Here is a 27,076-nt window from a genome sequence, read left to right on the forward strand (position 1 = left end):
ATCACTTTAATTCTTTTTTTGTAGATGATCTATCTTGACAGGATGTTTTGAAAATTTTGTTCTTATAAAATAGAAAAGCATGTGACTGAAGGTCTCAGTCTTGGTTAAGCAATATGGATTAAATCATACCCACAAGTTTCTGGGAGTGCTATGTCAGTCATTATCCTGGGATTAGATAGCCAAAGAAGGAGGTTAAGAATAGTTGCAATCAGTTCATAAACATTTAAGTTAAGTCTATACTCAATCTGACATCACAAAACTGAGCTTCTGTATACTGTACTTACTAAAAAGGATATGAGCTTTTCTATAACATTGATAGACTTGTTTCAGTATGTATCTTCCAAAGGTTGTTGACTTGTAATTTTGAGATTGTTTGGTAAAATGTTTGTGACAGAAAATTATATTGGTTCACTTAAAGTTGTAAACTATATTTGTCATAGGAGATTGCATTTGCTCACCAATCCTATAATAATTAACTTGCTATGATCTCAGTGATCTTATAAAGAACTCATCGAGCATTATAAAATAGTGTGGATTTTCCAGCCTTAACAAGTGTCAGTTTTCCTATTTGACTAGGTTTAGGCCAGTAAACAATGCGCAACCTCACTCTTCTACATTATCCCTGGAATTTAACATTGGTCCCAGGCTATGTTCTGTTCTGGTCTTTCTTTAATTCTGCCTTGTACTAAGAGACTCTGTTTGATCTGAAGATTCAAATTCATTTTATTATTATTATTATTATTTTATCTCAAAGAATTTTTTTGTATTGTTTTATTTGACCACATCCATTCTGATCTCTCCTTCAGGACTTTCAACTTTTTATCGTGGTAAGAACACTTAATGTGAGATCTATCCTCTTAACAAATTTTGAAGTGCACAAACCTTATTAACTACAGAAACTCTTTTGTACAGCAGATCTCTGGTACTTATTCATGTAACATAACTGAAACTGTACCCATTGAATGGAGACTCCCCAGTCTCCCTCTATATAAGCTCTTCTGGATCAAGGCTTCATTTCTAATTTAAAAAATTTTATTTTGCCTCATATCACTTTTTACTGTGAGTTCAATTTAATCTGGTTTTCTAACTCAGTAATTTGTTTTTCTAAAGTGTCTATCCTGCTATTCAGTGCCTCTATTTTAAAAAATATCATTGTTCACATTTTTTATTGTAAGGGTAAAACACAACTCTCAAAGGCCATTTGTTTGTATGTGTCAATGTCTTATTTAACTATTTATTGAAGAAACTGGCAGGAAGATAAAAAAAACTGGTTCCAAGAACATTTGAAATAGACGTGCATATAGTCAATGGGGAAAGAATGCCAAAACAAGATTATTAAATTATACTATTTCAGATTTAGTCAAAGATAATTTGAGTAGCAACTGCCTTTTATAAATGCACTTTGTCACAAAGCTCCCTGAATATTCTCTCACAAAACTGTTACTGTGAATGGATGAAATGCTCAATAGCATTTCCCTTTGGAACCTGTAAAAGAAAGATTATTAAATTAGACATAAGAGTGCTTAACCTTATACAAAAAATAAAACCATATCACCTTTGGGGTTAACTTCTCTACTAGGCTATAAAGCAAAACAACTTATTGACTTCTGTAAATTAACCTCTAACCTTGAAAGAATCTTATAGTACTATAAACCGTTTGCACCTTGATCAGTTGTGAATTGTGATTATACAGGGTGGGCAAAAGGAGGTTTACAGTTGTGAGTACAAGGAATACAGAGTTTATTCCTGTATTAGTGATTCCAACCCATTATATATTTTGTTGGTTAGAATTAAGACCAAATGGCTTTATTTATACATCTTTTTGATGTTTTTTAAAGCCATGCACCCCTTAAAAATCTTATTAAATCTTTGGATGCTATTGTCAGAAAAACATACATACATAAATGTTGTTCCTAATCCAGGGGATTTGGGGGCTCTTGAATCCCATCTATGAACCTCAGTTTAAGAACACCAGTTTTTGAGGCAAGAATGTGTCACTAACAGTGCCCCAAGATGGCTAAGTAAGATAATTATATCTGTGAGGAGGCAAAAATAGACTTTAATGTAGCAGTTCTTATCTCCATTTTGCAGGCTGTCAAAATGACTTGCCCCCCCCCCCCTTTTTTTTTTGGTTTAGAGGAGTATGAATTAGGTTTATTTTATTTTATTTTATTTTATTTTTAATTTATCTTTATTGTTGAAAATATTATGGGTGTCCCATTTTTTCTACCCATTGAGCCCCTCTACCTTGTTCCCCTCCCCTCCCCAGGCCTTCACCTTTTAACTTCAAGGCCGTGGTGATAGAATCCCAAAATATGTTTTGTTCCATGCTGGGCCAGGATAATAAAAAAGCGAGAGTTTTATTTTAAATGTTCAAAGCTTGATCTGAAATGCTTACATCAGGAATATCTCTGCCAACTTTAAGTACATTGCTTTTCTACAGAGGAAGAAGTAGTGGCTGTTTGAGAGGCCTAATTTGTAAGGAGGAGAATGCTTTCCAGATGGGTTTCTATATATATATATATATATATATATATATATATATATATATATATATATATACATATATAATTTGCCTAACTACATTGGAAGGAAGCACCAGCATTCGAGCAGCTGCAGAAAAGCTTAAGAGTTAAATAGGATACAATACTCCCATAAAATGCAGGATTAATGACAACTATTGGGAAGCTTCAGGGCAGTGTCTGCTTGGACTACAGCATTCAAATACACAGAAAAATGATAGTGCCACGGGCAGTACAGGGTAGGAGGTAACCCAGAGGCTAGGCTCAGAGGTGGAAGGCAAGTCTGAGAGGTGTGCTGGACTGGAATTAGGGAATGGTCTGGGCCTAGGGGGGAGGGGCAAGTGGACTGGCAAGGGCTTTGCTTAAACCTAGACAGTCCAGGCCAAACTGGGATGGTTGGTTATCCTAGTGGTACCAGGTTAATAGGGGGTGAAAGGGGCACTTAAGACAATCCTATGATTGTATACTATATAAACAATTGTATTTACTACATTTTAAGGAGGGAATTCTATGTTACAGTGGTTTTATTGGATCAGGAGAATTTATGAAGGTCTCAGAACTATTCCCTTGAAAATGCCAAAGGTCTCATACTTCATTTCTTGTCAGTACAGCTGCTGTGCCTCGCATCCCACAATCTCCAGCCTCAGGGCAATGTGGTTCACCCAGCTCTGGGGATGAATTCTAAGGTAGCGAGTCAGTAGCGGTGGGTCTAGAGAGTTCACTACAGGTGTGAAGGAGTCTTGATTTCCCTGAAAAACCTGAAAGAGGAATGATAGCATTTATTAGTTGTCTGACAGGAAAAAAAAAAAGTTTTCCCAACATGGCCAACAAAAGTGGGTGTGACATCTAGAATTAAGAGCACCTTGCTTGCCTGCCATGGAGGTCTTTGTCTTTGGCTCCTGGACAGTGCTAACTCCTTTTATCATGAGAGCCTTTAGCCTTTGTATATGGGGCTCCCTGTGCTTGGAATGCTCTTACCCCTTCTGTTACCTCATTTTTATCCTCTGGGTCTCGGTTTAAATGCCATCTCTTTAGAGAGACCCGTGCCATCTCAAATAGGACTCCTGTTGACTCTAAACTTTAACTTGTTTGTTTTCTTCATAGCAGTCAATATTTTTTCACTTATCTGTTTACATGGTTATTGACCATTCCCTCTGTTTTCGTCACCAAATGTCAGCTCCATGAGGACAGAGACCTTAGTCGCTGATCTATCTTCCACACGTAGAATTATAGTATAATGTATATACATGGCAAATACACTACAAACATTTGTTGAAGTTTGAGAAAAAATTTGAGAAACATTAAGGTCCCTGTACTGAGATTCTTTGACAAATCTTTATGGTATATTTGGAGGCTTGCACATCTGTTAGACTTATTTCTGGTTATTTCCCCTCAAATTTTTATTTTGAAATATAACCAACCTCAAGAAATTGAAAAGACAATACAGTGAACACTTAAATCATTCAATTAGATTCATCAATTGTTAACATATTGATATATTTACTTTCTTTCTACACACACACACGCATTTTCTGAACTACTTGAAAGGAAGTTGTAAACATCCTGGCATTTTAGTCCCTAATACTTCAGCATGCCAAACCTAAAAATGAGGTCATTCTTCTACATACCCACAGGATAACATTATTATACCCAACAAATGTAATATTGATAGCTCAATGATATCTTCATATAGTTTTTCCAATCCAGAATTTAATAAAAGGTCACACATTGCATTTACTTATCATAACTCTTTGAATCTTCTTTAACCTAGAGCAGACTCCTACTCTCCGGTCTTTTTTTGTCCTTCATGACATTCACTTTTATTTATTTATTTATTTGGATTTGGAAATTTTGGGCATTGACATTTTTAAAAGTCCAGGACCACTTTAGCCTGTTCGGCTCAGTGGTTAGAGCATGGGCCTGAGGACTGAAGGGTCTCGGGTTCGATTCCAGTCAAGGGCATGTATCTCAATTGCAGGCTCCATCCCCCGCCCAGTTGAGGTGCGTGCCGGAGGCAGCCAATCGATGTTTCTCTCTCACATCAATGTTTCTCTCTCTCTCTTCCACTCTCTGAAAGGCAATGGAAAAAATATCCTCTGGTGAGGATAACAAAAAAAAAAAAAAGTCCAAGACCATTGTGCTGTAGAATGTCCCACATTCTAAATTTGTGTGACTGTTTTCTCATTATTAGATTTTGGTTAAGCGTTCTCAGTGAGAATACTAAGTAGGTGATGTGTTCTTCCCACCACATCACATCAGGGGACATATGATACCAGTTTGCCCCATTATTGATAAAAGTTTGATCACTTGGTCAAGTTCATGTCCACCAGATCTCTCTGTTATAAAGGCAGCTATTTTCCTTTCCTAACCAACAATCTGTGAGACTGTAAATATTCTCTTTGCCATCAAGCTTTCATCCAATGGTTTTAGAATCCATTAAAGTTCCTTACAAGTATTAAATAGTATATTGATAGTCGCAAATTGATTTTCTAATTTTGTCGTTTCTTCAAATTTTTATCTCATGGCAGAAGGCAGAGGCACAAGAGACTGAGTCTAACACATAATCACATTTAAAGCTTCTGCTTGGAAGTGGTGTCATATCTACTTACATTCCATTAGTCAAAATGAGTACTACTGCCAAGCCCAAAGTCAATGGACTTTTCACGGAAGGAGGGAGTGAAAAATCAAGAACAAACTATAATACCCTTTATCTCATCTGCCATTTTCTGATCATGTAGGTTTCTTAGTCCAGGAGTGCCCCCTACTGTTGATAAAGTGAAGTGCAAATTATTTCTTGTGATTTGTTTTTGCTTTTACAGGACACTTAATTTCCACCATTTGACATTTTTTGTTCATCACCAGAAAAAGTGCCTTTCCAAATCTGCCACATCTAGTCCAACATGCTTTCAGTCTCTTTATTTCAGTTATCCACAAGCCAATGCTATGATCCAGAAGGTATTAAATATTAGTGTTTCATCACTCAAGGTGTGACTTTCTCTTTTTAAAAGTGATTTTATCTGTGTTTTATCATGACTCGGTTTCACACTGACCTTTCCTCTTTTACAGTCTCTCCTGAACTCTCTCCAGGGTGAGCTCTGGAGCTATGTCTGCTAGCTTTGCCTGTTTATTTCCTACTTACTTGCAAATTGAAACTTATAGTATTTTTTGTCTTTTAGTTATTTTGCAGGTGAGTTATGGGTGGTTTTATTACACACACACACACACAGATACACACACAGAGGGTGTCCTCAAAAATGTATACACACTTTAATAGCTGATTTCTATTACATTTTGAAAATGAAATGTATTTTAATAAATACTGCCTTCATAATCAGCCAAAGTATGTATCCATTTTTTGGGACACCTTTTTTTGTGTGAAAGCTGTATGGAGAGATTTAGACAGCTATTATCCGATGAGAATGTGCAACTCAGTACTTGACATTTTAAAATGTTATTTTAAACTATTTTCCAACTGTTTCTGACACATAGAAATACAATTAAAATGTGTATTTATTTTGTTTTTAGCAAACTTGAAAAACTATTCCATTAATTCTTTTTTGTTATTTATCTTTATTGTTGAAAATATTACAGATGTCCCCTTCCCCCCCCACTGTCCATTGATTGTTATAATTTATAAATGAATATGAATTTTTTGACATTCTTCCCATGGAGAGGTTGGTCTATTTTGCTTTGTTTTAAATGTGAGCTGACCATTGATTCTTTGGACTGATAGAATATGGCAAAAGTGATGCTGTGACTCTTTGTGGCCTGGCTTCTTCAAAAGGACTGGAAGCTTCTACTGGCAATTTTTTGGAATCTAGTTCTTATGTAAGAAGCCCACGACATGTGGAGAGGCCCTGCAGAGATACTGTGTTGATGGAACGGTCAAGACTTCATGAGCGAAGAACCTATCTAGGAAGTGGATCCATCCACCCTTCCCCACTGATGTCACATGGATCACAGACAAACCAGTCAGCCAGATCAACCTAAATTCCTAATCCACAAAACTGTGACCAAGTTTTGGGGTAGTTTGTTATGCAGTAATACTTAATTGGTACAGTAGATATCCTTATCTTATTCTCAATCTCAAAGGGAAAGCTTTCTGTGTTTTACCTAAAATATATTTGCTGTAAGAGTTTTGGGAATACCTTTTATCAGACTAAGAATTTTTTTTTAAGAATAGATGTTGAATTTTAGAAAATGTTTTTTAGCAGCATTTATTGGTTATATAATCCTTCAGTTCATTAATGTGATGGATTACATTAATTTTCTAATGTTAAGCCAACCTTGTATTTTTAGGATAAATCCAACTTGGATACATACTGCTAATACTTTGTTTTAGATCTATGTTCATGAATAAAATTGGCCTATTATTTTCCTTTCTAATAAAATTGTCCTTGTTAGATTTTATTGTCATCATAAAAAGAACTGGGTAATGTACATTTTCCCCCCATTTTTCTGGAAGAATCCTTGTAATATGGTATTATTTCTGGAATTTTCTTTGTAAAAAGATTTTTGAACACCAATTAAATTTCTCAAAGGTTATAGAAGTTTCAAGGTTTTCTGTTCCTTCTTTAGTAAGTTATATTTACTAGGAATTAATCCATTTAATCTAATTTTTCAAATTTACTGATATAAGGTTAATAAATATCCTATTAATTTTTATGTTGGCAGGATTTTACTGGTTGGTAAAATCACTCATGTATGTTGGGAAATTTTTTAGTTTTTTCTTTAATGCATTAAAGGAATTTTCACTTGATTTTTTTTTTTTTTTTTGCAAGGAGGTTTCAGAATTTTCCTTTCAGCATCACATAGATATCATTAACTATCTTCTCATTTTCATTCTTGTTTAGAAATCAGCTGTCAGTTCATCACCCTCATTATGATAATGTATGTGTCTTCTGGCTTCTTTTTATTGTGGTAAAATGTATATAAAATAAAATTTACCGTCTTAAGCATTTTAAAAGTATGTTTTCTTTCTCTATGTATATACTTATTCTGGATATTTCATTTAAATGGAATTATACAATATGTGGCCCTTTATGTCTGGCTTCTTTCACTTAGTATGTTTGAAAGGTTCACCCATGTTGTAGCATGTATCAGTACTTTTATCTTGTATGGCTGCTATGAGCATTTGTGAAAATTGCCTATTTTCTATACTTTTGGGTACCTACCCAGTAGTGGAATTGTTGAATTATATGGTAATTCTATATTTACCTTATTGAGGGACCACCAAAATGTTTTCTACAGTGGCTGCCCCATCTCACATTCCCATCAGGAATGTGGGTTCTAATTTTTTTACATCCTTGCTAACACTTTTTATTTTCTGTATTTAAAAAAATTTTAGTCACACTAGTGGATGTGAAGTGATATCTTATTTTGGTTTTGATTTGCATTTTCTTGAGAGCTTGTTTGGAGGTTCTAGCAGGGGAGCGCAGCTACTCGTATACCCTTGACCGAAGACCAGTCCTCTCCTCTGGGGGGAAGGTCGTCCTCTTCAACCGAGCGCGAAGCTTCAGGAGGGACGCACATGGATCGGTGAGGGAGGAGGGGGACACCCGCCTAGCCAGCCAGATCAGCCGAATCAACCCTGGCAATCAATGGGGTGACAGATGTCGCAGCCAGATCGCCCTCACATCCTTGATTTGCATTTTCTTAATGACTAGTGATGTTGATGTGCTTGTTGGCCATTTGTATATCTTCCTTGGAGAAATGCCTATTGAAGTCCTTTGTCTATTTTTAAATTTGTTTGTTGTTTTGTTGTTGAATTTAAGAGTTCTTTTATACCCTGGATACTAGACCCTTTATCAAACATATGATTGGCAAATATTTTCTCCCATACGGTGAGCTGTCTTTTCAATTTGTTGATAGTATCCTTTGATGTACAAAAGTTTTTTGAAGAAGTCTACTATATCTATTTTTCTTTTGTTGTTGTTATGGTGTCATCTAAGAAACCACTGCCAAATTCAAGGTCACCAATATTTACCCCTATATTTTCTGCTAATAGTTTCATAGTTTTAGCTCTTATATTTAGGTACTTGATCCATTAATTATTTTTTTGTATATGATGTGTGGTAACAATTCTTTTGCATGTGGATACACAGTTTTCTCAGCTTTATATGTTGAAGAGACTATTCCCCCCCCCATTAAATGGTCTTGGCACCCTTGTTGAAAATAAATTTACCATTGATCTATAGACTTATTTCTGGACTTCAATCATATTCCACTGATCTGTCTATATTTATGTTAATACCACACTGTTTTGATGACTGTAGCTTTGTAGTAAGTTTTGAAATTGGGAAGTGTGAGTCCTTTGACTATGTTCTTTTTCAAGATTTTTTGGCTAGTCTAGGTCTCTTGAAATTCACATGAATTCTAAGATCAGTGTGTCCATTTCTGCAAAAATGTCCATTGGAATTTTGTTGGGGATGGCATTGAATCTGTAGATAGCTTTGGATAGTATTGCCATCTTAACACTATTAAGTCTTCCAATCCATGAACCCAGGATATCTTTCTATTTATTTAGGTCATCATTAATTTTTTTCAGCAATGTTCTTTAGTTTTCAGTGTATAAGCTTTGCATCTCTTTGGTTAAGTTTATTTATAAATATTTTACTCTTTTTTATGCTACTGTAAATGAAATTCTTTTCTTAATTTCCTTTTCAGATTTTTCATTGCTAGTACTATATAGAAATACAACTAATTTTTGTGTGTTGATTATGTATCTTGAAACTTTGCTGAATTAATTTATTAGCTCTAATGATTTTTTGTGGATTCCTTAGGATTTTCTACATATAAAATCATATCATTGGCAAAGACACAGTTTTACTTCATTGTTCCCAATTTGGATGCCTTTTATTTCTTTTTCTTGCCTAACTTTTTTGGCTATAACCCAGCACAATGTTGAATAGAAGCGGCAAAAGTGGTCATCCTTGCTCATTTGCTACTTCTCCACTATTTCTTTCCTTTCACTCTGGGGTTCCAATTACATACAGGGTGCCCCCCCAAATATATACACATTTATTATACACTATTAATTCCAATGGGTTAAATCTGAAAAGAAAGAAACATCAATTGAGCTATCAGCTGTTAAAGTGTATAGCATACATTGTTTTGGGACACCCTGTAATATGTTGGTATTTTTCTGTATACCATATTTATCTTAATTTCTTTTTCATATGCTTCAACTTCTGTGCTATTCTGGGCAGTTTCTCTAGTTAGCTCTTCTAATTTACAAAATTCTCTTTGGCTGTGCCTAATCTGTTATTGTGTTTTTTACTTTTAAACTTCAACAAGTATGTTTTTCATTTCTAAATAGTTTTGGGTACTTTATCACTTATTTTTATGTTTCTATAGTTCATTGCTTTAAATATTTTATGCCTAATTATTTCATAATATATACCTGATAATGTCAATTTGTTGTTTTTCAGATTTTAAATCTGTATTGATTGTTTCTGCTCACTTGTAGACAAGTTGTTTTGTTGTGTTTCATGATTGCTGATCTATGTTTATGATCTTAACATTTTAATATGTGGGAATCCTGGAGATCTAAACTAGGAGTGTTTTCTGCTAGAATTGACTTGAAAATGGTACTTCCAGCTATCAGGAGGTGCTACTTATTTGCAATTACTTTAGCTCTTTCTGGGGTTCATTACTTAATAATGCTGAAGTCTCACATTCAGTTTTCCTTGCATTTTGCTCAAAGCTTTGTCTCCCAGTAACAACACTAATATAAGCATCTTCCCTTAGGAAAGTTTCTCTATTGTTCATTGTCTCATTTTAACCTCTCTTTGTTTTGATTTAATATCATTATTTTAAAATTAAAGCTTTCTTTTGCTGTTGGGAGGAGGCTGGAAATTCCCCTTTCTTCACTTAAAGTAGCATTGCATTAAGAATTATGTACTATACATGATCTAGCTTTTTTTATTGTGGTAATATATACATAACATGTAATTTACCATTTTAACTATTTTAAGTATACAGTTCAGTGGCATTAAGTACATTCATAACTTTACACAAGCATCGCCACCATCCATCTCTAGAACTCTTTATCTTGTAAAGCTGAAACTCCATCATCATTAAACAGTAATGTTCCATTCTCTCTTCTCTCAGCCTATTCTATTTTCAGTCTCTGTGAATTTGTCTATTCTAGGCACCTCATTGTAATTGTTAATTTTATGTATCAACTTGACTAGGCCATAGGTGCCCAGATATTTGGTCAAACATAATTTTGGGTATGTCTGTGAGGATGTTTTTGGGTAAGATTAACATTGAAGTGGTAGAGCCAGTAAAGCAGACTGCCCTTCCTAATGTGGGTGAGTGTCATCCAATCAATTGAATGGAACAAAAGAGCAAGAGAGAATTCTTTCTGCCTGATTGACTTTGAACTGGGACAGTTTTTTTCCAGCCTTTAGGCTTAAATTGAAATATCAGCTCTTCCTGGGTCTTAAGCCTTTTGGCTTTCAGCCTGGAACTTACACCATTAGCTCTCTGGTTCTCAGGTCTTTGGACTTGAATGGGAACTACACCATTGGCTCTCCTGGGTCTCCAGCTTGCTGATTCACCATGTAGATCATGGGACTTGTCAGCCTCCATTATCATGTGAGCCAATTTCTTATAATAAATCTCTTTACACACACACACACACACACACACACACACACACACACACACACACACGTGCGCACACACATGCACATCCTATTGGTTTTGTTTCTCTGGAGAACCCTAATACTCATATAAGTGGAATCTAACAATATTTGTCCTTTTATGTCTGACCTATTTAACTTAGCATAATGTTTTCAAAGTTCATCCATATTGTATCATGTATCATAGATATACCTTTTTAAAAATGAGAATATCCTCCAGAATGTATATTATCTATACTCTAGCCCACTAAACTGCCAGAAGCATAAGTCTTTAATCCAGCCTTGAGGGACCAGGGAATTCTTGGAGATAATGTTTATCTGAGACTTTTGAAGAATGAGCAAAGTGACAGGGGCAGTGGGAAGTATGTAGAAAAAAATGATCTAGGTAGAAGTATGTATAAAAGCCTGTTGTGAGAAGGAACATGCAGTTCTTAGGGGCTTGAGAGTTTATTAGTATGGGTGGAGCTTAGAGAGCAAAGGAGCAAGTGGCAAGAGACTGTACTACAGAGATTAGCAAGAGCCACATCATTCTTGGTGAAAAAGAAGATAAAAGAGACCATGGAGATGAATTATACATTCCCTCATAACTCATGAGGTAGCAAGAATTTATGTTATGTCCTCCAATTAGCATAATTTGTTGACGTATCTAGCAAACCAACATCACGGAGGAAGACTGCCCTGGCTGGCATGGTTCAGTGGTTAGAGCATCACCCTGTGCACCAGAGGGTCTCAGGTTTGATTCCTGGTGAAGGGCACATACCTGGGTTGCAGGTTCGATCCAATCCCTTCCCCCAGTTGGGGCATGTGTGGGAGACAACCAATTGATGTGTCTCTCACATCGATGTTTCTCCCTCTCCTCTCCCAGTCCCTTCTACTGTCTCTAAAAATCAATGGAAAAAATATCCTCACTCTTTGGATGAGGATTAAAAAAAAAAAAAAAAAAGGAAGACTGTCAGGTCACTAAAGTTAAAGGTCAATGAGGCTTAGGAATCTAAGTTGCTGATGAGGGATACAGACACCATTAAGTATTTGGAAAATAACTCTCATTCTTCTTTACCTCTCTGATTCTTGCCACAATCCTGGATGACATCAAAATTCATGAGGATAATCAACTTTTGGTTTTACTCTGCCCTTTCCTGGGGATTATACATTCTTGCTTGGAATCACTGTGTCCTCCCAAAATGCTTTTCATGGTGTCCTATTACTATAGATACTTGGTAAAGTTTATCCTGAAAGTTTGATCATCTATCAACCTTATTATATTTCTAAATGTCAAGTTCTAAGACAGGTTTGTGCCTTTCCTATGAGAGCAACATACCTTTACTTTGCCATTCTGAAGAAACGGAGTCCAGTTATGGCCATCTTGACTACTGGAGATGAAGAACTCCTTCACATACATGCTGGTAAGGAGAGATTTTACCCCCTGGGTGGTTATTCCTGTAACTTTCATTGTCTTCTGGAAATCAACTTGCAGCCACTCTTCTGGATTACTCACCTGAGGAAGTTAATTAAAGTAGTATCCTGTTGGTCACTATTTGCTCCCAGAAACCCCCAAATCCCTTCTTATTAACCATGTCACAGCACTTACACTCTGCATTTTAATTATTTGTCAGTCTCCCTTTTTAGACTCTAAGTAACTCTAAATAACTTGAGAGCTAACATATTTCATGATTCATCTTAGTATCCCTGGGGTCAGCTACTTAATAGGTGCTTAGTAAATGTTTGGTGAATGAATATGTAAGCCATATAGAGACTGACTACAGTATAAAGAGTTTAGCAATGTGTTATACAACCTATTTTGTTTAAAATAAGCTCCTGAAGGAGCAGAGACCATTAACTCCATTCGTCTCAAAAAACTATTCAGTGATTGAAAAATCACATACTAAGTGGTTCTGGAAAAGAATTGTGCCCAGTGAACTGTACATGACTGTGACCCTTTTCTTTGAGGCACTGAAAAACCTGCAATGACGGCTAATTATTGATATTTCTTTCTGTAAAACTGGACCTCAGCTACAATTCTTTGACAGATATTAGCCTAGTACTGCCTATAGAGATTCTATTTCCAGGAGATTCAATTAGGGATCATTTCCCCCAATGAATACTGTGTTGAAATCACATGGCAACACTAACTATCTTTGGGTTTTCTGCCCATAGTCTACCTTCCTTGACATCTGTGGGAACAGCCAGGTGACAGAAATACCTCTGAAGAAACAGTCAAGGGCTTTCCTTATTCTTTCCCAACCACTACTTCTCACTCTGCATCAGTTAAATGAAAAATTTGTTGCCCCTTACCTGGGGTCTCCAGGCATTAGTCCTCCCCTGGAGGTGAAGTCGGGCTTGTGAAGGAGACCAGGTGGCAAACATATTGTTTAAATAGGATGAGGCAGTAATCTGTGCATCTGATATTGCTTTATTCTCCATTCCTAGTGGAATGCTGCAGCCTCGAAGAAATAAAAGGAGAATATAATCACAAGGACAAGATGCAGCCCTGGTTCCACTAGCCTCCCTCCACTGACACTTTAGGACTACAGTTATCATGATGTCTTTTCCCAGAAATTAACTTTTGCATTGATTCTGTTATTGGTAACATGCCCCCTGTTTTCTGGTCAGCTCTGCTCAGCTTTGACTGATTTGTTTGCCTTGTTAATAGTAGTGTAGGATGTGACTGCCCATTGGGAATCCCATGTTTAGAATGACCAAGTACTGGGTTTGCCCAGGACTGTGCTGGTTTTAGCATTAATAGTTCTATGTGCTGAGAATATCTCCAGCCTCTGAAAAACTGGGACCATTAATTATTCTACTCATAGTTGGGAGATGGAAGGATATGGGATGACTTTGCACTTACTGTTTAAATCACAGCCCATCAACTCCATGCGAAGAGTGCTGCGGATGCTGTGGTGTGTTGGGTGCAAACGGATGTATCGAGCAATAATTGGAGGGTTAAAAATATTATGTTTTATTCCAGATGAATCCACATTGCCAAAGAAGACCTGTACAGAGGGATTAGCACACATATATGGAAAGTGAAGACAGAGCAAAAAACAATTCCTCCCAATCATATTTTCCTTCTAATTTTGCTTTGTGCATTTCTCAAAAGCATCCAACATTCAAAACCTTTTCAGCTAGACAGATGTTAGGATAGATTACAAGAAGGACAAAGACACCAGGAAGAGAAATGGAACAAGGGAGATGAGGTCTGGGCAGGTGAACTAGTCTATTTTGGGGTCCTGTAAAAAGCTCACCAACATTGAGGAAGCTTTGCTAATCCACTGTGGGCTACAGACCAGCAGCATCAGCATCACTTAGGAGCAATTAGAAATGTAATATCTTGGGCCTTATGCCAGATCTACTGAATCAGAACATAAAATCTGAGAAGCACTAGCTTAGGGCAGAGTCAGCTGTGAAAGAGGACTGGGAATCAGCAGCTTACCACATTGGTCTCAATGATCTTCCAAGAATGTGGGTTCTGCAGTCAAATGTTCTAACCAATGTTACCTCAATAAATTAAAAAAGACTCTGGACTCTGTGTGCACGTGTGAACTGTGAGTCATTAATTAATGATTCCGTGTGTATGAATTTATGAGAAAACTGTTAATATCCAACATGTGAAATTTAGGACCTTGAAATGTCTATATTCTAGAGAAGAGTACATGACATATTTAAGGGAAAAGGAGCACAGTTTGAGCAATATGGTAATAATGCCAATTCCAAAGACCTAGAATTAAAACATGGCATATAGTGTAAGGAAAGTTGAAAATCATCTCTCATAAAATACCTGGCATTCTGTATCTGTTTGAATACACTAAAATAGGAATCAATGTAAGTTTGTTATACATTGTGGGGCAAAAGTGGGTTTACAGTTGTTTTTTATGGAAAACAATACAATCATAAATAAATAATAATACAAGAATAAACTCTATTTTGTGTACTCACAACTGTAAACCTACTTTTGCCCCACCCTGAATTACACATCAGAGTTATAGCATTACAAAGAAATTTTAAAAATTGTTCTGCCATGTAACAAACTTTTCTTCCTATGGGATAAAAATATTAATAAATTTATAGCATTTCCCAGAAATCCCAGCATTATTTTTGGTAAATGTATCTGATTCATGGTTTACTCAGTCCTTGTGTCTTGATTAGAAACCTTCTTAGGAAGACAATGTATTAATTCAACAAATAGTTAATAATGACACAAATTTTAGATTCCATAGATTATATGCCAAGAACTGTGCTAGATAGCTTCACTAGTGAATTCTACTAATTTTTTTTTATATTAATCAAATCATTTATTTTCTTTGTAGTTTTTTTTCAACTTAAAACACACACACCCAAAAACCTCTGACAGTGATTGGATTTCTGTTTCTTTCCCTCCCTCCCTCCAGAAGCATCAAAAGTAACATCACACAAATACACAAGTAGCAATATTGTAATCAAAGTAAGAGGTCAAGATTAAAAAAATGATTAAATGATACATAAAATTAAACCAGATGCATCCCATTACTAAGATATTAGTAGTCACAAAACCTTAAGATTTTTTCCTTTGGCATTTATTTTATTTATTTTGTGTTCTCAAACTGTCTTTATTTCACTTAAAAGAAGAGGGGAATGGATAAGCTCATCTTTTAACCAAGGAAATAAAAGGCTTGGCCATCCAGCTCCTCAACAATTGATAAAATTTTTTTCCATATGGATTACATTACTCAAAAAAATTTATTTTTCAATTACAGTTTAAATACAATATTATTTTAGAGATTCCAAGATGGTAGCAGATTGAGTGGAAGCTACACTGACACTCTCTGGGGACCAAACTGGAATTATAACTAAAATATAGAAAAACCATCCTGAATAATCAACTGGAGACTAGCTGGAGAGCACTCTCAGAACCAAGGATCAAAGTTGGAGAGTGCATAAGACTGGTAGGAAGTGCAGAGGTGTGAGAGGGCTGGCCAGGCTCCCACAGGCAGTAGCTATAGTTCCAGAGGGCTATCTCAGCTATGGGGGGGGGGTTTCCCACTGAGGGCTCTGGGGCCTAAACCCAAGCTGGGTTTCCCACCCCAGGGCACCAGAACTGAGAAGGATGCCCACATAACATCTGGCTGTGAAAAGCAGCTGGGTTTCTGTCTGGCAGGGAGAGATGGCTGGAAATGCAGGCACCCTCTTAAAGGGCCAAGGCACAAACTTTCGTGTGCAGCCACTCACCTTGGGCGCTGGCAGAGGATGGGAAGAGAGGACTAAAGCTGTGTGAGGAGAACCTAGGGTTCTGGTCTCTGGAGATAGAGCTCAGAGGGCAGCCCTTTGAATTCCTGTGCTGAATCATTCCCCCATACTGCAGAAGACATCTTTCTCAGGCAGACCTTTGCCAGCCAGGCAGCTTTTGCCTGGGGGGGGGGGGGGGAGCAATTGCCCCACCCTGTGGAGTTCATCATTTGCGGTGGCTTACCACCTGAGGCTCATTAAGAGACTCAGATTAATCAGCCTGCAGGCAGAGGGAGACTTCTGGGTGCTTTGATTCTTTGCCTGATCTTCTGGACCTGGGCTTTGGAAAAGCAAACTTTGATGTGCATCTTGATCCTGCCCAAACACACCCAGCCCCAACAGAGGGGAGCACAAGCCGTGGATTATTGATAGCTCCAAATAGGGTACTCAAGGCCAGTCACAAACAGCGTCTAACATAGGCCTGCACCAGAGACCCTCCAAAGAGACTGAGTCCTAGCAGATCTACCTAGTTCACAGAAACAAACCCAAATAGGCAGCCAAAATGGGGAGACAAAAAAATAAGCCCCAAATGAAAGAGCAAGAGAAGTCTCCAGAAAAAGAGCTAAATGAAATGGAGATAAGCAATCTATCAGATATAGATTTCAGAATACTGATTGTAAGGATGATGCTAAAAGATATGAAAACTGTGAAGGAAATTAAGAATGATGTAACAGAAATAAAGAATACATTGGAAGGAATAAACAGCAGATTAGAGGAAGCTGAGGATCTGATCAACGAATTAGAAAACAAGGTAGAAAAAAACCACTCAATCAGAGATAAGAAAAAACCACAGAAAACAATTAAGAAACAGGAGGACAGTTTAAGAGAGCTGTGGGACAACATGAAACATAACAATATTCACATCATAGAAGTTCCAGCAGGGAAGAGAATAAGCAATGGATAGAGAATCTGTTTGAAGAAATAATGGCAAAAACTTCCCTAACCTGGTCAAGAAAAAAGTCACACAAATTCAGGAGGCACAGAGAATCCCAAGCAAGAAGAATCCAAAGAGGCCCATGCCCAGACACATAATTAAAACACCAAAAATTCAAGACAAAGAGAGAATATTAAAGGCAGCAAGAGAAAAGCAATCTGTTACCTACAAAAGAGCTCCCATAGGCTGTCATCTGACTTCTCATCAGAATCTCTACAGGCCAGAAGGGAATGGCATGAAGTATTCAAGTCGTGAAAAGCTAGGATCAGAAACCAAGACTATATCCAGCAAGGCTATCCTTCAAAATAGATGGTGAAACAAAGAGCTAACCAGAAGTTTGTCACCACTAAACCAGCATTGTAAGAAATGTCAATATTATTTTGTATTATTTTCAGGTATACAGCATAGTGGTTAGACAATCATATACTTTACAAAATGATCCCCCTGATATTTTCAGTACCCACCTGGCACCATACCTAGTTATTACAATATTATTGACTACATTTCTTATGCCGTACTTTATATCCCCGTGACTATTTTTAAACTATCAATCTGTAATTCTCAATCTTTTCACCTTTTTCACCCTGTTTCCCAACCCACCTCCCCTCTGGCAACCATAAGTCTGTTCTCTGTATCTATGAATGTGTTTTTGTTTTGTTTGCTCATTTATATTGTTCTTTAGATTCCACATATAAGTGAAATCATATGGTATTTGTCTTTCTTGGATTGACTTATTTCACTTAGCTTAATACTCTCTAAGTCAATTCATGCTGTTGCAAATGATAAGATTTCATTCTTTTTTATGGCTGAGCAATATTCCACTGTATATATGTACAAAGGGGTTTTATCCACTCATATATTGATGGGCACTTGAATTGCTTTTATGGCTTAGCTACCGTAAATAATGCTGCAGTGAACATAGGGGTGCATACATTCTCTTGAATTAGTGTTTTGTATTTCTTCGGATATATGCACAGAAATAGAATTGCTGGGTTATAAGGCAGTTCCATTTTTAATTTTTGAGGAACCTCCATAGAGTTTTCCATAGTGGCTGCACCAATCTGCATTTCCAACAACAGTGCATGATGGTTCCTTTTTCTCCACATCCTCGCCAACACTTGTTTCTTGTTTTATTAATGATAGTCATTCTGAGAAGTGTGAGGCACTATCTCAATGTGGTTTTAATTTTCATTTATCTGAAAATTAGTGCTTTTGAGCATCTATTCATATCTCTGTGTCCTTTTTGCAGAAGTGTCTATTCAGGACCTTTGCCCATTTAAAAATGGGGTTGTTTGTTTTTTTGGTGTTGAGTTGTATGAGTTCTTTATAAATTTTGGATATTAACCCCTAATCATATGTATCATTGGTGACTATGTTCTCCCATTCAGTGGGTTGTCTTTTCATTTTGTTGATGGCTTCTTTTGCTGTTTAAAAATTTTTAGTTTGATGTAGTCCAATTTGTTTATTTTTTCTTTTGTTTCCCTTGTCCAAGGAGATATATCAGAAAAAATATTAGTAAGATAAATATCCAAGATTTTACTGCCTATGTGTTCTTCTAGGAGTTTTGTGGTTTTGAGTCTCACATTTAAGGCTTTAATATCTTTTGAGTTTATTCTTTTATATGATGTAAAATGCTGGCGTAGTTTCATTTTTTTCTTTTGCATGTATCTGTCCAATTTTCCCAGCACCATTTATTGAATAGACTGTCCTTACCTCATTGCATGTTCTTGCCTCCTTTGTCAAATATTAATTGGCCTTATAGATGTGGGTTTATTTCTGGGCTTTCTGTTTTGTTTCATTGATCTATATGCCTGTTTTTATGCCAGTACCATGCTGTTTTGATTACTATGGCCTTGTAGTACAGTTTGATATCAGGTAATGTGATTCTTCCAACTTTGTTCTTCTTTCTCAAGATTGCTGTGGCCATTTGGGGTCTTTTGTGGTTCCATATTAATTTTTGGATTACTTGTTCTAGTTCTGTGAAATATGCCATTGGTATTTTGATAGGAATTGAGTTAAATTTATAGATTGCTTTGGGTAGTAGGGACATTTTAACAATGCTAATTCTTCCTGTATAAGAATACAGTATATGCTTCCATTTATTTGTATCTTCTTCAATTTCTTTCTTCGGTGTCTTATAATTTCCTGAGTACAGGTCTTTTACCTCCTTGATTAAGTTTATTCCTAGGTATTTTATTTTTTATGCAATTATAAATGGGATTGTTTTCCTAGTTTCTCTTTCTGATAGTTCATTATTGGGGTATAAAAAAATGAAACCAATTTCTGGATATTTATTTTGTATCCTGCTACTTTACGGAATTTATTCATTAGTTCTAGCATGTTTTTTGGTGGGATCTTTAGGGCTCTCTTTATACAGTATCATGCCATTTGCAAATAATTACAGCTTTACTTCTTTCTTTCCAGTTTTGATGCTATTTTATTTATTTATTTATTTATTTATTTATTTATTTATTTATTTATTGTCTGATCGCTGTGGCTAAGACTTCCAGTACTATGTTGAATAAGAGTGGTGAAAGTGACATTCCTGTCTTGTTCTTGATCTTAAGGAAAATGCTTTTAGATTTTCCCCACTGGGTGTGATGCTAGTTGTGGGTTTGTTGTATATGGCCTTTGTTGTGTTGAGATATGTTCCCTCTATTCCCACTTTGCTGAGAGGTTTGGTTTTTTTCTTTTATCATAAATGAGTACTGGATTTTGTCAAAAGCTTTTTCTGCTTCTATAGATATAATCATATGACTTTTATCCTTCATTTTTTTAATGTGGTATATCACGTTAATTGATTTGTGGATATTGTACCAACCTTGCATCCCAGGGATAAATCCCACTTTATCATGGCGTATGATCTTTTTAAAAAAAAATCCTCGCCTGAGGATATTTTTTCCATTGCTTTTCAGAGATAGTGGAAGGGAGAGAGAGAGAAAAACATTAGTGTAAGAGAGACATGTCCATTGGTTTGCCTCCTGCACATGCCCCAACTGGGGCTGGGGATCAAGTCTGCAACTGAGGTATGTGCCCTTGGCTGGAATCAAACCCCAGACTCTTAGTCCATGGGCCAACACTCTAACTACTGAGCCAAACTGGCTAGGGTGGTGTATGATCTTTTTAATGTATTTTTGGATTTGATTTGCTATTATTTTGTTGAAGATTTTAGCATCTATGTTCATCAGGGATATTGGCCTATAATTTCTTCCTTTATAGTGTCTTTATCTGGTTTTGAAATTAGGATAATCCTGGCCTTGTAAAATGAGCTTGGGAGTCTTCCCTCCTCTTGAATTTTTTGGAATAGATTGAGAAGGATAGGTGTTAGTTCTTTGAATGTTTGGTAAAATTCACCTGTGAAGTCATCTGGTCCAGGAGTTTGTTCGTTGAGTTTTAAAATTAGGATTTCAATTTTATTTGTTGCAATTGGTTTGTTCAGATTTTCTGTTTCTTCTAGATTCAATTTTGGGAGATTGTTTCTAAAAATTTATCCATTTCTTTCAGATTGTCCAATTTGTTGGCATATAGTTAGTTGTTTGCAATATTTTCTTATAATCCTTTGTGGTTACTTCTGTGGTCAGTTGTTACTTCTCCTCTTTCATTTCTGATTGTATTTATTTAGGCCCTCTCTCTTTTTTTCTTGATGAGTCTGGTTAAAGGTTTATCAATCTTGTTTATCTTTTCAAAGAACAAACTATTGGCTTCATTGATTTTTTTTAGACTCTATTGTGTTTATTTCTGCTCTGATACTTATTATTTCCTTTCATCTACTCACTTTGGGCTTTGTTTGTTGTTCTTTTTCTAGTTCCTTTAAGTGTAAGGTTTAGATTGTTGTTTTTAAAATTTATCTTTATTGTTGAAAGTATTACAAATATACCCTTTTCCCCCATTTGATCCTTTCCATAGATTGTTTATTTGAAAATTTTCTTGCTTCTTCAGGTAGGCCTGTAATGCTATGAATTTCCCTCTTAGGAATGTTTTCACTGTGTCCCATAGATATTTGGTTGTTGTGTTCCCATTTTCATTTGTTTCAAGGTATCTTTTGATTTCTTCCTTTACCTCATTGTTAACCCATTCATTGTTTAGTAATATGTTATTTAGACTTCAGGTGTTTGTGTTTTTTAGTTTTTTTTTCTTGTGATTGATTCCTAGTTCATACCATTAAAGTCAGACATATGATTTTAATCTTCCTAAATTTATTGAGACTTGTTTTCTGTCTTAACATGTGGTCTATCCTAGAAAATGTTCCATGTGCACCTGAGCAGAATGTACATACTGCTGCTTTGTGGTGAAATGCTTTGGATATATCAATTGAATCCATCTGATCTAGGGTGTCATTTAAGTCCGTTGTTTCCTTGTTGATTTTCTGTCTGGAAGATCTATCCATTGATGTCAGTGGGGTGTTAAAATCCCATACCGTGATTGTATTACTGTCGATATCTCTCATTATGTCCGTCAAGATTTGCTTTATATATTTAGGTGGTCCTCTGTTGGATGCATAATGTTTACAAGGGCTATAACCTCTTGTTGAATTGATCCCTTTATCATTACATAGTTTCCTTCTTTGTGTTTTATTACAACTTTTGTTTTAAAGACTATTTTGTCTGATATAAGTATTTCTATTCCAGCTTTTAAAAAATTTCCATTTATACAAAATATCTTTTCCATTTCTTAACTTTTAGTCTGTGTATGTCTTTCATTCTGAGGTGGGTATCTTGTAGACAACATACACATAGGCCTTGTTTTCTTACCCATTCAACTACCCTATTTCTTTTGATTGGAGCATTTAAGCCATTTATATTTCAAGTGATTATTGATAGGTACATATTTATTACCATTTTATTCTTTATAACTATGTTCCTCCTCCTCCTCCTCATCCTTCCTCTTGAAGACCCTTTAACATTTCTTGTAATATCAGTTTGCTGGTAATGAACTCCTTTAACTTTTTCTTCTTTGGGAAGCTCTTTATTTCTCTTTCAGGTTTTTTTGTTTTTTGTTTTTTTAAACATATCTTTATTGATTTCAGAGAGAGGAAAGGAGGAGGAGAGAGAGAGAGACAGAAACATCAATGATGAGAGAGTCATTGATCGGCTGTGTAGCCTGCAACCCGGGCATGTGCCCTGACTGGGAATCAAACCCTGATCTCCTGGATCCTAGGTTGATGCTCAACCGCTGAGCCATACCCGGCCAGGCTCTCCTTCAATTTTAAATGATAGACTTGCTGGGTATAGTGGACTTGGTTGTAGGTACTTGCTTTTCATCACTGAATAGTTCATGTCAATCCCTTCTGGCCTGAAATGTTTCTATTGAGAAATCTGCTGATAGTCCTATGGAATATCCCTTATAGGTAACTGTCTTTCTTTTGCTTCTTTTAAAATTCTCTTTGTGTTTAACCTTTGCCATTTTAATTATGATGTGCCTTGGTGTGGGCCTCTTTGGGTTCATCTTGTTTGGGACTCTCTGTGCTTCCTGGACTTGTGTGTCTTTTTCCCTCACTAGGTTAGGAAAGTTTTCAGTCATTATTTCTTCAAATAGGTTTTCAATCCCTCCCTCTCTCTCTTCTCCTTCTGGTACTCCTATGATGTGGATGTTGTTATGCTTCATGCTGTCTGAAAGGTCCTTTAAACTATCCTCATTTTAAAAAATTCTTTTTTCAGGGAGAGACAAGATGGCAGCATAGGTAACCACAGTACCCTCTGCCACCCACAATCACATAAAAATTATAACTAAAATACAGAACAACCATCATTCAGAACCTCCTGAAATCCAAGTGAACAGAAGTCCCACAACTAGGGAACTGAAGAAGCACATCAAGATCAGTAGGAAGGGCAGAGACTTGGTGCTGAATTGGGGCTGAATCAGAGAGATGGGGCCATGGCCCCACACCTAGTTGGTTCAGTTTAAAACTGGGAGGGATATCTTGGTGGTGGGAGTTTCCTGGAGAAGTGAGGGGTCCCAGCCCCACATCAGTTCCCCCAGCCTAGAGTTCAAGTGCCAAGAAGAGAAGTCCCCACAACTTTGAGCTGTAAAAACCAGTAGGGATTGTGGCTGAGCGATGCAGAGGCTGCGGGAGTCCCAGGCAGTTCCTCTTAAAGGGTCAGCACATGGACTTACTCAGACTCACCACCTCTGAGCTCCAGCACTGGGCAGCAGCTTGAAAGGAACCAGGGACATCTGGGGAGGAATCATCTTGCCTGGAATCAGAGTGAGAGCTGGAGGGACAGCTTTCTCAAAGACAGAAGAGCAGGCAGAGGCCACTGATCCTTTGACGAGTCCTCCCCCCAAATAGCCTGTAGGCACCTTTTCTGAATCTCCATCAACCTGGCTCAGACATTTCTCCCTGCCCTGGTGAATTCCTGAGACCTCCGCCCCTCCCTATTTGCAAGCTCATCCAAGCCATTTCCACTGGCTTTTCTATGCAAGTGGCTTCTCTAGCCTCAGGCGTAAGCCTTTCCTAAAATATCTCTAAAGAGCAGCAGCTGGCCTCAGCATGCCATATACCTCTCAATAAGTGCACCCAGGCCTGGCATTATCAGCAGCCTGTATTGGTTCATAGCTTGGCCTCTCCTGGACACCTCCAATCTCAGCACAAGTAGCAGCCATCTATGGATTGCTGTGTAGCTCATGCTGGGTGGCCCTGGGCAAGGCATAGGCAGAAGCTGACTTTGCACCTCCTGGGAGGCCTCAGAGACAGTGCAACTGGTGGTCAGACTTGACCACACTGGATTACAACCCTACCACATCCATGAGTGACACACTCAAGGGGCACACTCAATGAACACCAAAGCCCTACTGAAGTAAATCCTGCTACATAGGGGTGTCCCCAGCACAGAAGCTCTTTGTCTATAGTTGCAGCAGGTCCTCACAGCTGATTGGCCTGGGGATCAATTCCTCCAAGTGATGCCAATAGCAACCAAGGTTTAACTACAACAGGATAGTGCACACAGCCCACAAAAGGGAGCACCTAGAAGGCCCAGCTCAGGTGACTGGGGAGGCTGAATCACTGGGCCCTACAGGACACCTACTACACAAAGACACTCTACAAATTCCAGGAGACATAGCAGCTCTACCTAATAAATAGAAACAAACACCAGGAAGCAGCCAAAATGTGGAGGAAAGAAACATGTCACAAAGGAAAGAACAGATAAATCTCCAGAAAAAGAACTAAAATAAATGGAGCCAAGCAAGCTAACAGATACAGAGTTCAAAACAATGGTTATAAGGATGCTCAAGGAACTTAATGAGAATGTCAAGGATCTTGGTAAGGCTTTTGAGGAAACTAGTGAGATCATCAATGACATAATAAAGAACCAGTCAGAAAGGAAGGCTATACTAACTGAAAGGAAGAATAATTTACAGGGAATCAACAGTAGAGTAGAGGATTCCAAGAATCACATCAACAATTTGGAATATGAAGAAGCAAAAAGCACTCAATCAGAAGAGAAAAAAGAAAAAAGAATCCAGAAATATGAAGATAATGTAAGGAGTCTCTGGGGCAACTTCAAACGGCTCAACATTCGCATTATAGGGGTAACAGAAGGAGAAGAAAGAGAGCAAGAAATTGAAAACCTATTTGAAAAAATAATGACAGAAAAATTCCTCTACCTGGTGAAAGAAATAGACTTACAAGTCCAGGAAGCACAGAGAGTCCCAAACAAGAGGAACCCAAAGAGACCCACACCGAAACACATCATAATTAAAATGCCAAAGGTTAAAGACAAAGAGAAAAATCTTAAAAGCAGCAAGAGAAAAGCAGTTAGTTACCTACAAGGGAGCACCCATATGACTGTCAGCTGATTTCTCAACAAAAACTTTGCAGGCAAGAAGGGAGTGGCAAGAAATACTCAAAGTGATGAAAATCAAGAACCTACAACCAAGATTACTCTACCCAGCAAAGCTATCATTTAGAACTGAAGGTCAGATAAAGAGCTTCACAGATAAGAAAAAGCTAAAGGAGTTCATCACCACCAATCCAGTACTACATGAAATGTTGAAGGGTCTTCTTTAAGAAGAAGCTAATGAACAAAAGAAACTGATAAACAAAATAGACCCAGAGACATTGAAGCATGCAACAGATGGTTGTACCTCAGAGGGAAGAGGGATGGGAGGTGGGGGGTGGGAAGAAATTAATCAAAGAAGTTATATGCATATATGCATAACCCATGGACACAGACAAAAATGTGGTGATGACCTGGGGAGGGGGTTGGAGTGAGATGGAGGGGGTCAATGGGGGAAAAAAATGAGACACCTCTAATACTTTCAATAAAGATAAATTTAAAAAATAGAAGTCCAAATTGGTAGTTCCAGAATAGCCATGAGGATGTTAAGTACAGCCCAGGGAATATAGACAATAATATTCGAATAACTATGTATGGTGCCAAATGGGTATGCGATTTATTAGTATGATCACTTAGTAAGTTTTGTATTGTCTAATCACTGGAGTGTACATCTGAAACAAATATAATATCAACTGAAATTGAAAAATAAAAAATTATTAGAAAATAAACTTCCCAGAAATATTCAAGTTTAACTGATGTCCTGGGCCATTTTAGAAAGTAATGTTTTTCTAGGAATTTGTCTAAATGGATAATTTCAAATAAGTTTTCAAATCCAAAAGTTTATAGTAGTTTTTTATTTTCTCTTATATGAAATTGCTGAAGTAAATGTCGTTTTCGTCCTCTTACATTTATAAGAGTTGATTGTGCTTTGTGGTGTTTTTGTTTTTTTTTTTTCTTTACAAGATGTCTATTATTCCACAAAAAATAATTTAAAACAGATTTAATTTTATGTTTTTAAAAGTCTTTTCTTTCATTTAGGGTCACTTTTTAAAACTTTAAGTGATTTAGGTATATTCTGTGTTGTTGTTTTTTTATTCTAATTTATAAATTTGATGTTGAACCCATTACTGTTACCCTTTCTTTTCTTATTTATTTATTTATTTATTTATTAAATATAACTTTATTGATTTCAGAGAGGGGAAGGGAGAGAGAGAGAGCAATAGAAACATCAATGATGAGAGTCATTGATCGGCTGCCTCCTGCACGCCCCTGACTGGGGATCAAGCCCGCAACCCGGACATGTGTCCTGACCGGGAACCGAACCTCAATCTTCCTGGTTACTAGGTCAATACTCAACTGCTGAGCCATGCCCAGCTGTGCACTGTTACCCTTTCTTAGGCAGACTATAAGGCTATAAATATCCATGAATATGTTTTCACTTAATTCTATATCCATTATTAGTTACATAGATTTTCAAACCCCACTATGATTTGTCTCATGCATTATTAAAAGTACTTTTATTCATTTCAATAAAGTCCCTTTCTTGTAGAGTTATTGTAGAGATTACATGAATAATACATGTAACTTGCTAACAGGACTGCCCAGTATGTAGCGAGAGTTCAATAAATATTACTTTCATTATAAAAGAATTCTTTTTTCTTTTTGCTGCTCTTATTGTGTGGTTTCTGCTATCTTGTCTTCCAAATCACTGATTTGATCCTCTGCTACATCTAACCTACTGTTTATTTGTTCTAGTGTATTCTTCATTTCAGATATTATATTCTTCATTTCTGACTGGTTCTTTTTTTTTAGTTTCTATGTCCTTTTTCATGCTTACTATTTCTTTGTTTAAGTCCTCACTGAGCATTCTTATAACCATTGTTTTGAACTCTGTATTTGATAGGTTGCTTGCCTCCATTTCATTTAGTTCTTTTT

The 27,076-nt window shown here is 36.8% G+C and overlaps 1 protein-coding gene across 1 annotated transcript in view; it reads right to left on the bottom strand.

Moving 5' to 3' along the window:
* Positions 1–777: 777 nt before the first annotated feature.
* F8 (coagulation factor VIII) overlaps positions 778–27,076 on the bottom strand; it is a 159,184-nt gene continuing 132,885 nt past the window's right edge. Inside the window, exons 23-27 of the mRNA XM_081124883.1 lie at positions 14,016–14,160; positions 13,463–13,611; positions 12,489–12,665; positions 3,114–3,280; positions 778–1,485 (exon numbers count right to left, since the gene is read on the bottom strand). Of these exons, the coding sequence (XP_080981009.1) occupies positions 3,125–3,280; positions 12,489–12,665; positions 13,463–13,611; positions 14,016–14,160 (627 nt within the window). The 3' untranslated portion in view covers positions 778–1,485; positions 3,114–3,124. The remainder of the gene's footprint in view (positions 1,486–3,113; positions 3,281–12,488; positions 12,666–13,462; positions 13,612–14,015; positions 14,161–27,076) is intronic.

The sequence above is a fragment of the Miniopterus schreibersii genome (genome assembly GCF_964146895.1).
Source record: "Miniopterus schreibersii genome assembly, chromosome: X".
Classification (NCBI taxonomy): Eukaryota; Metazoa; Chordata; class Mammalia; order Chiroptera; family Miniopteridae; genus Miniopterus; species Miniopterus schreibersii.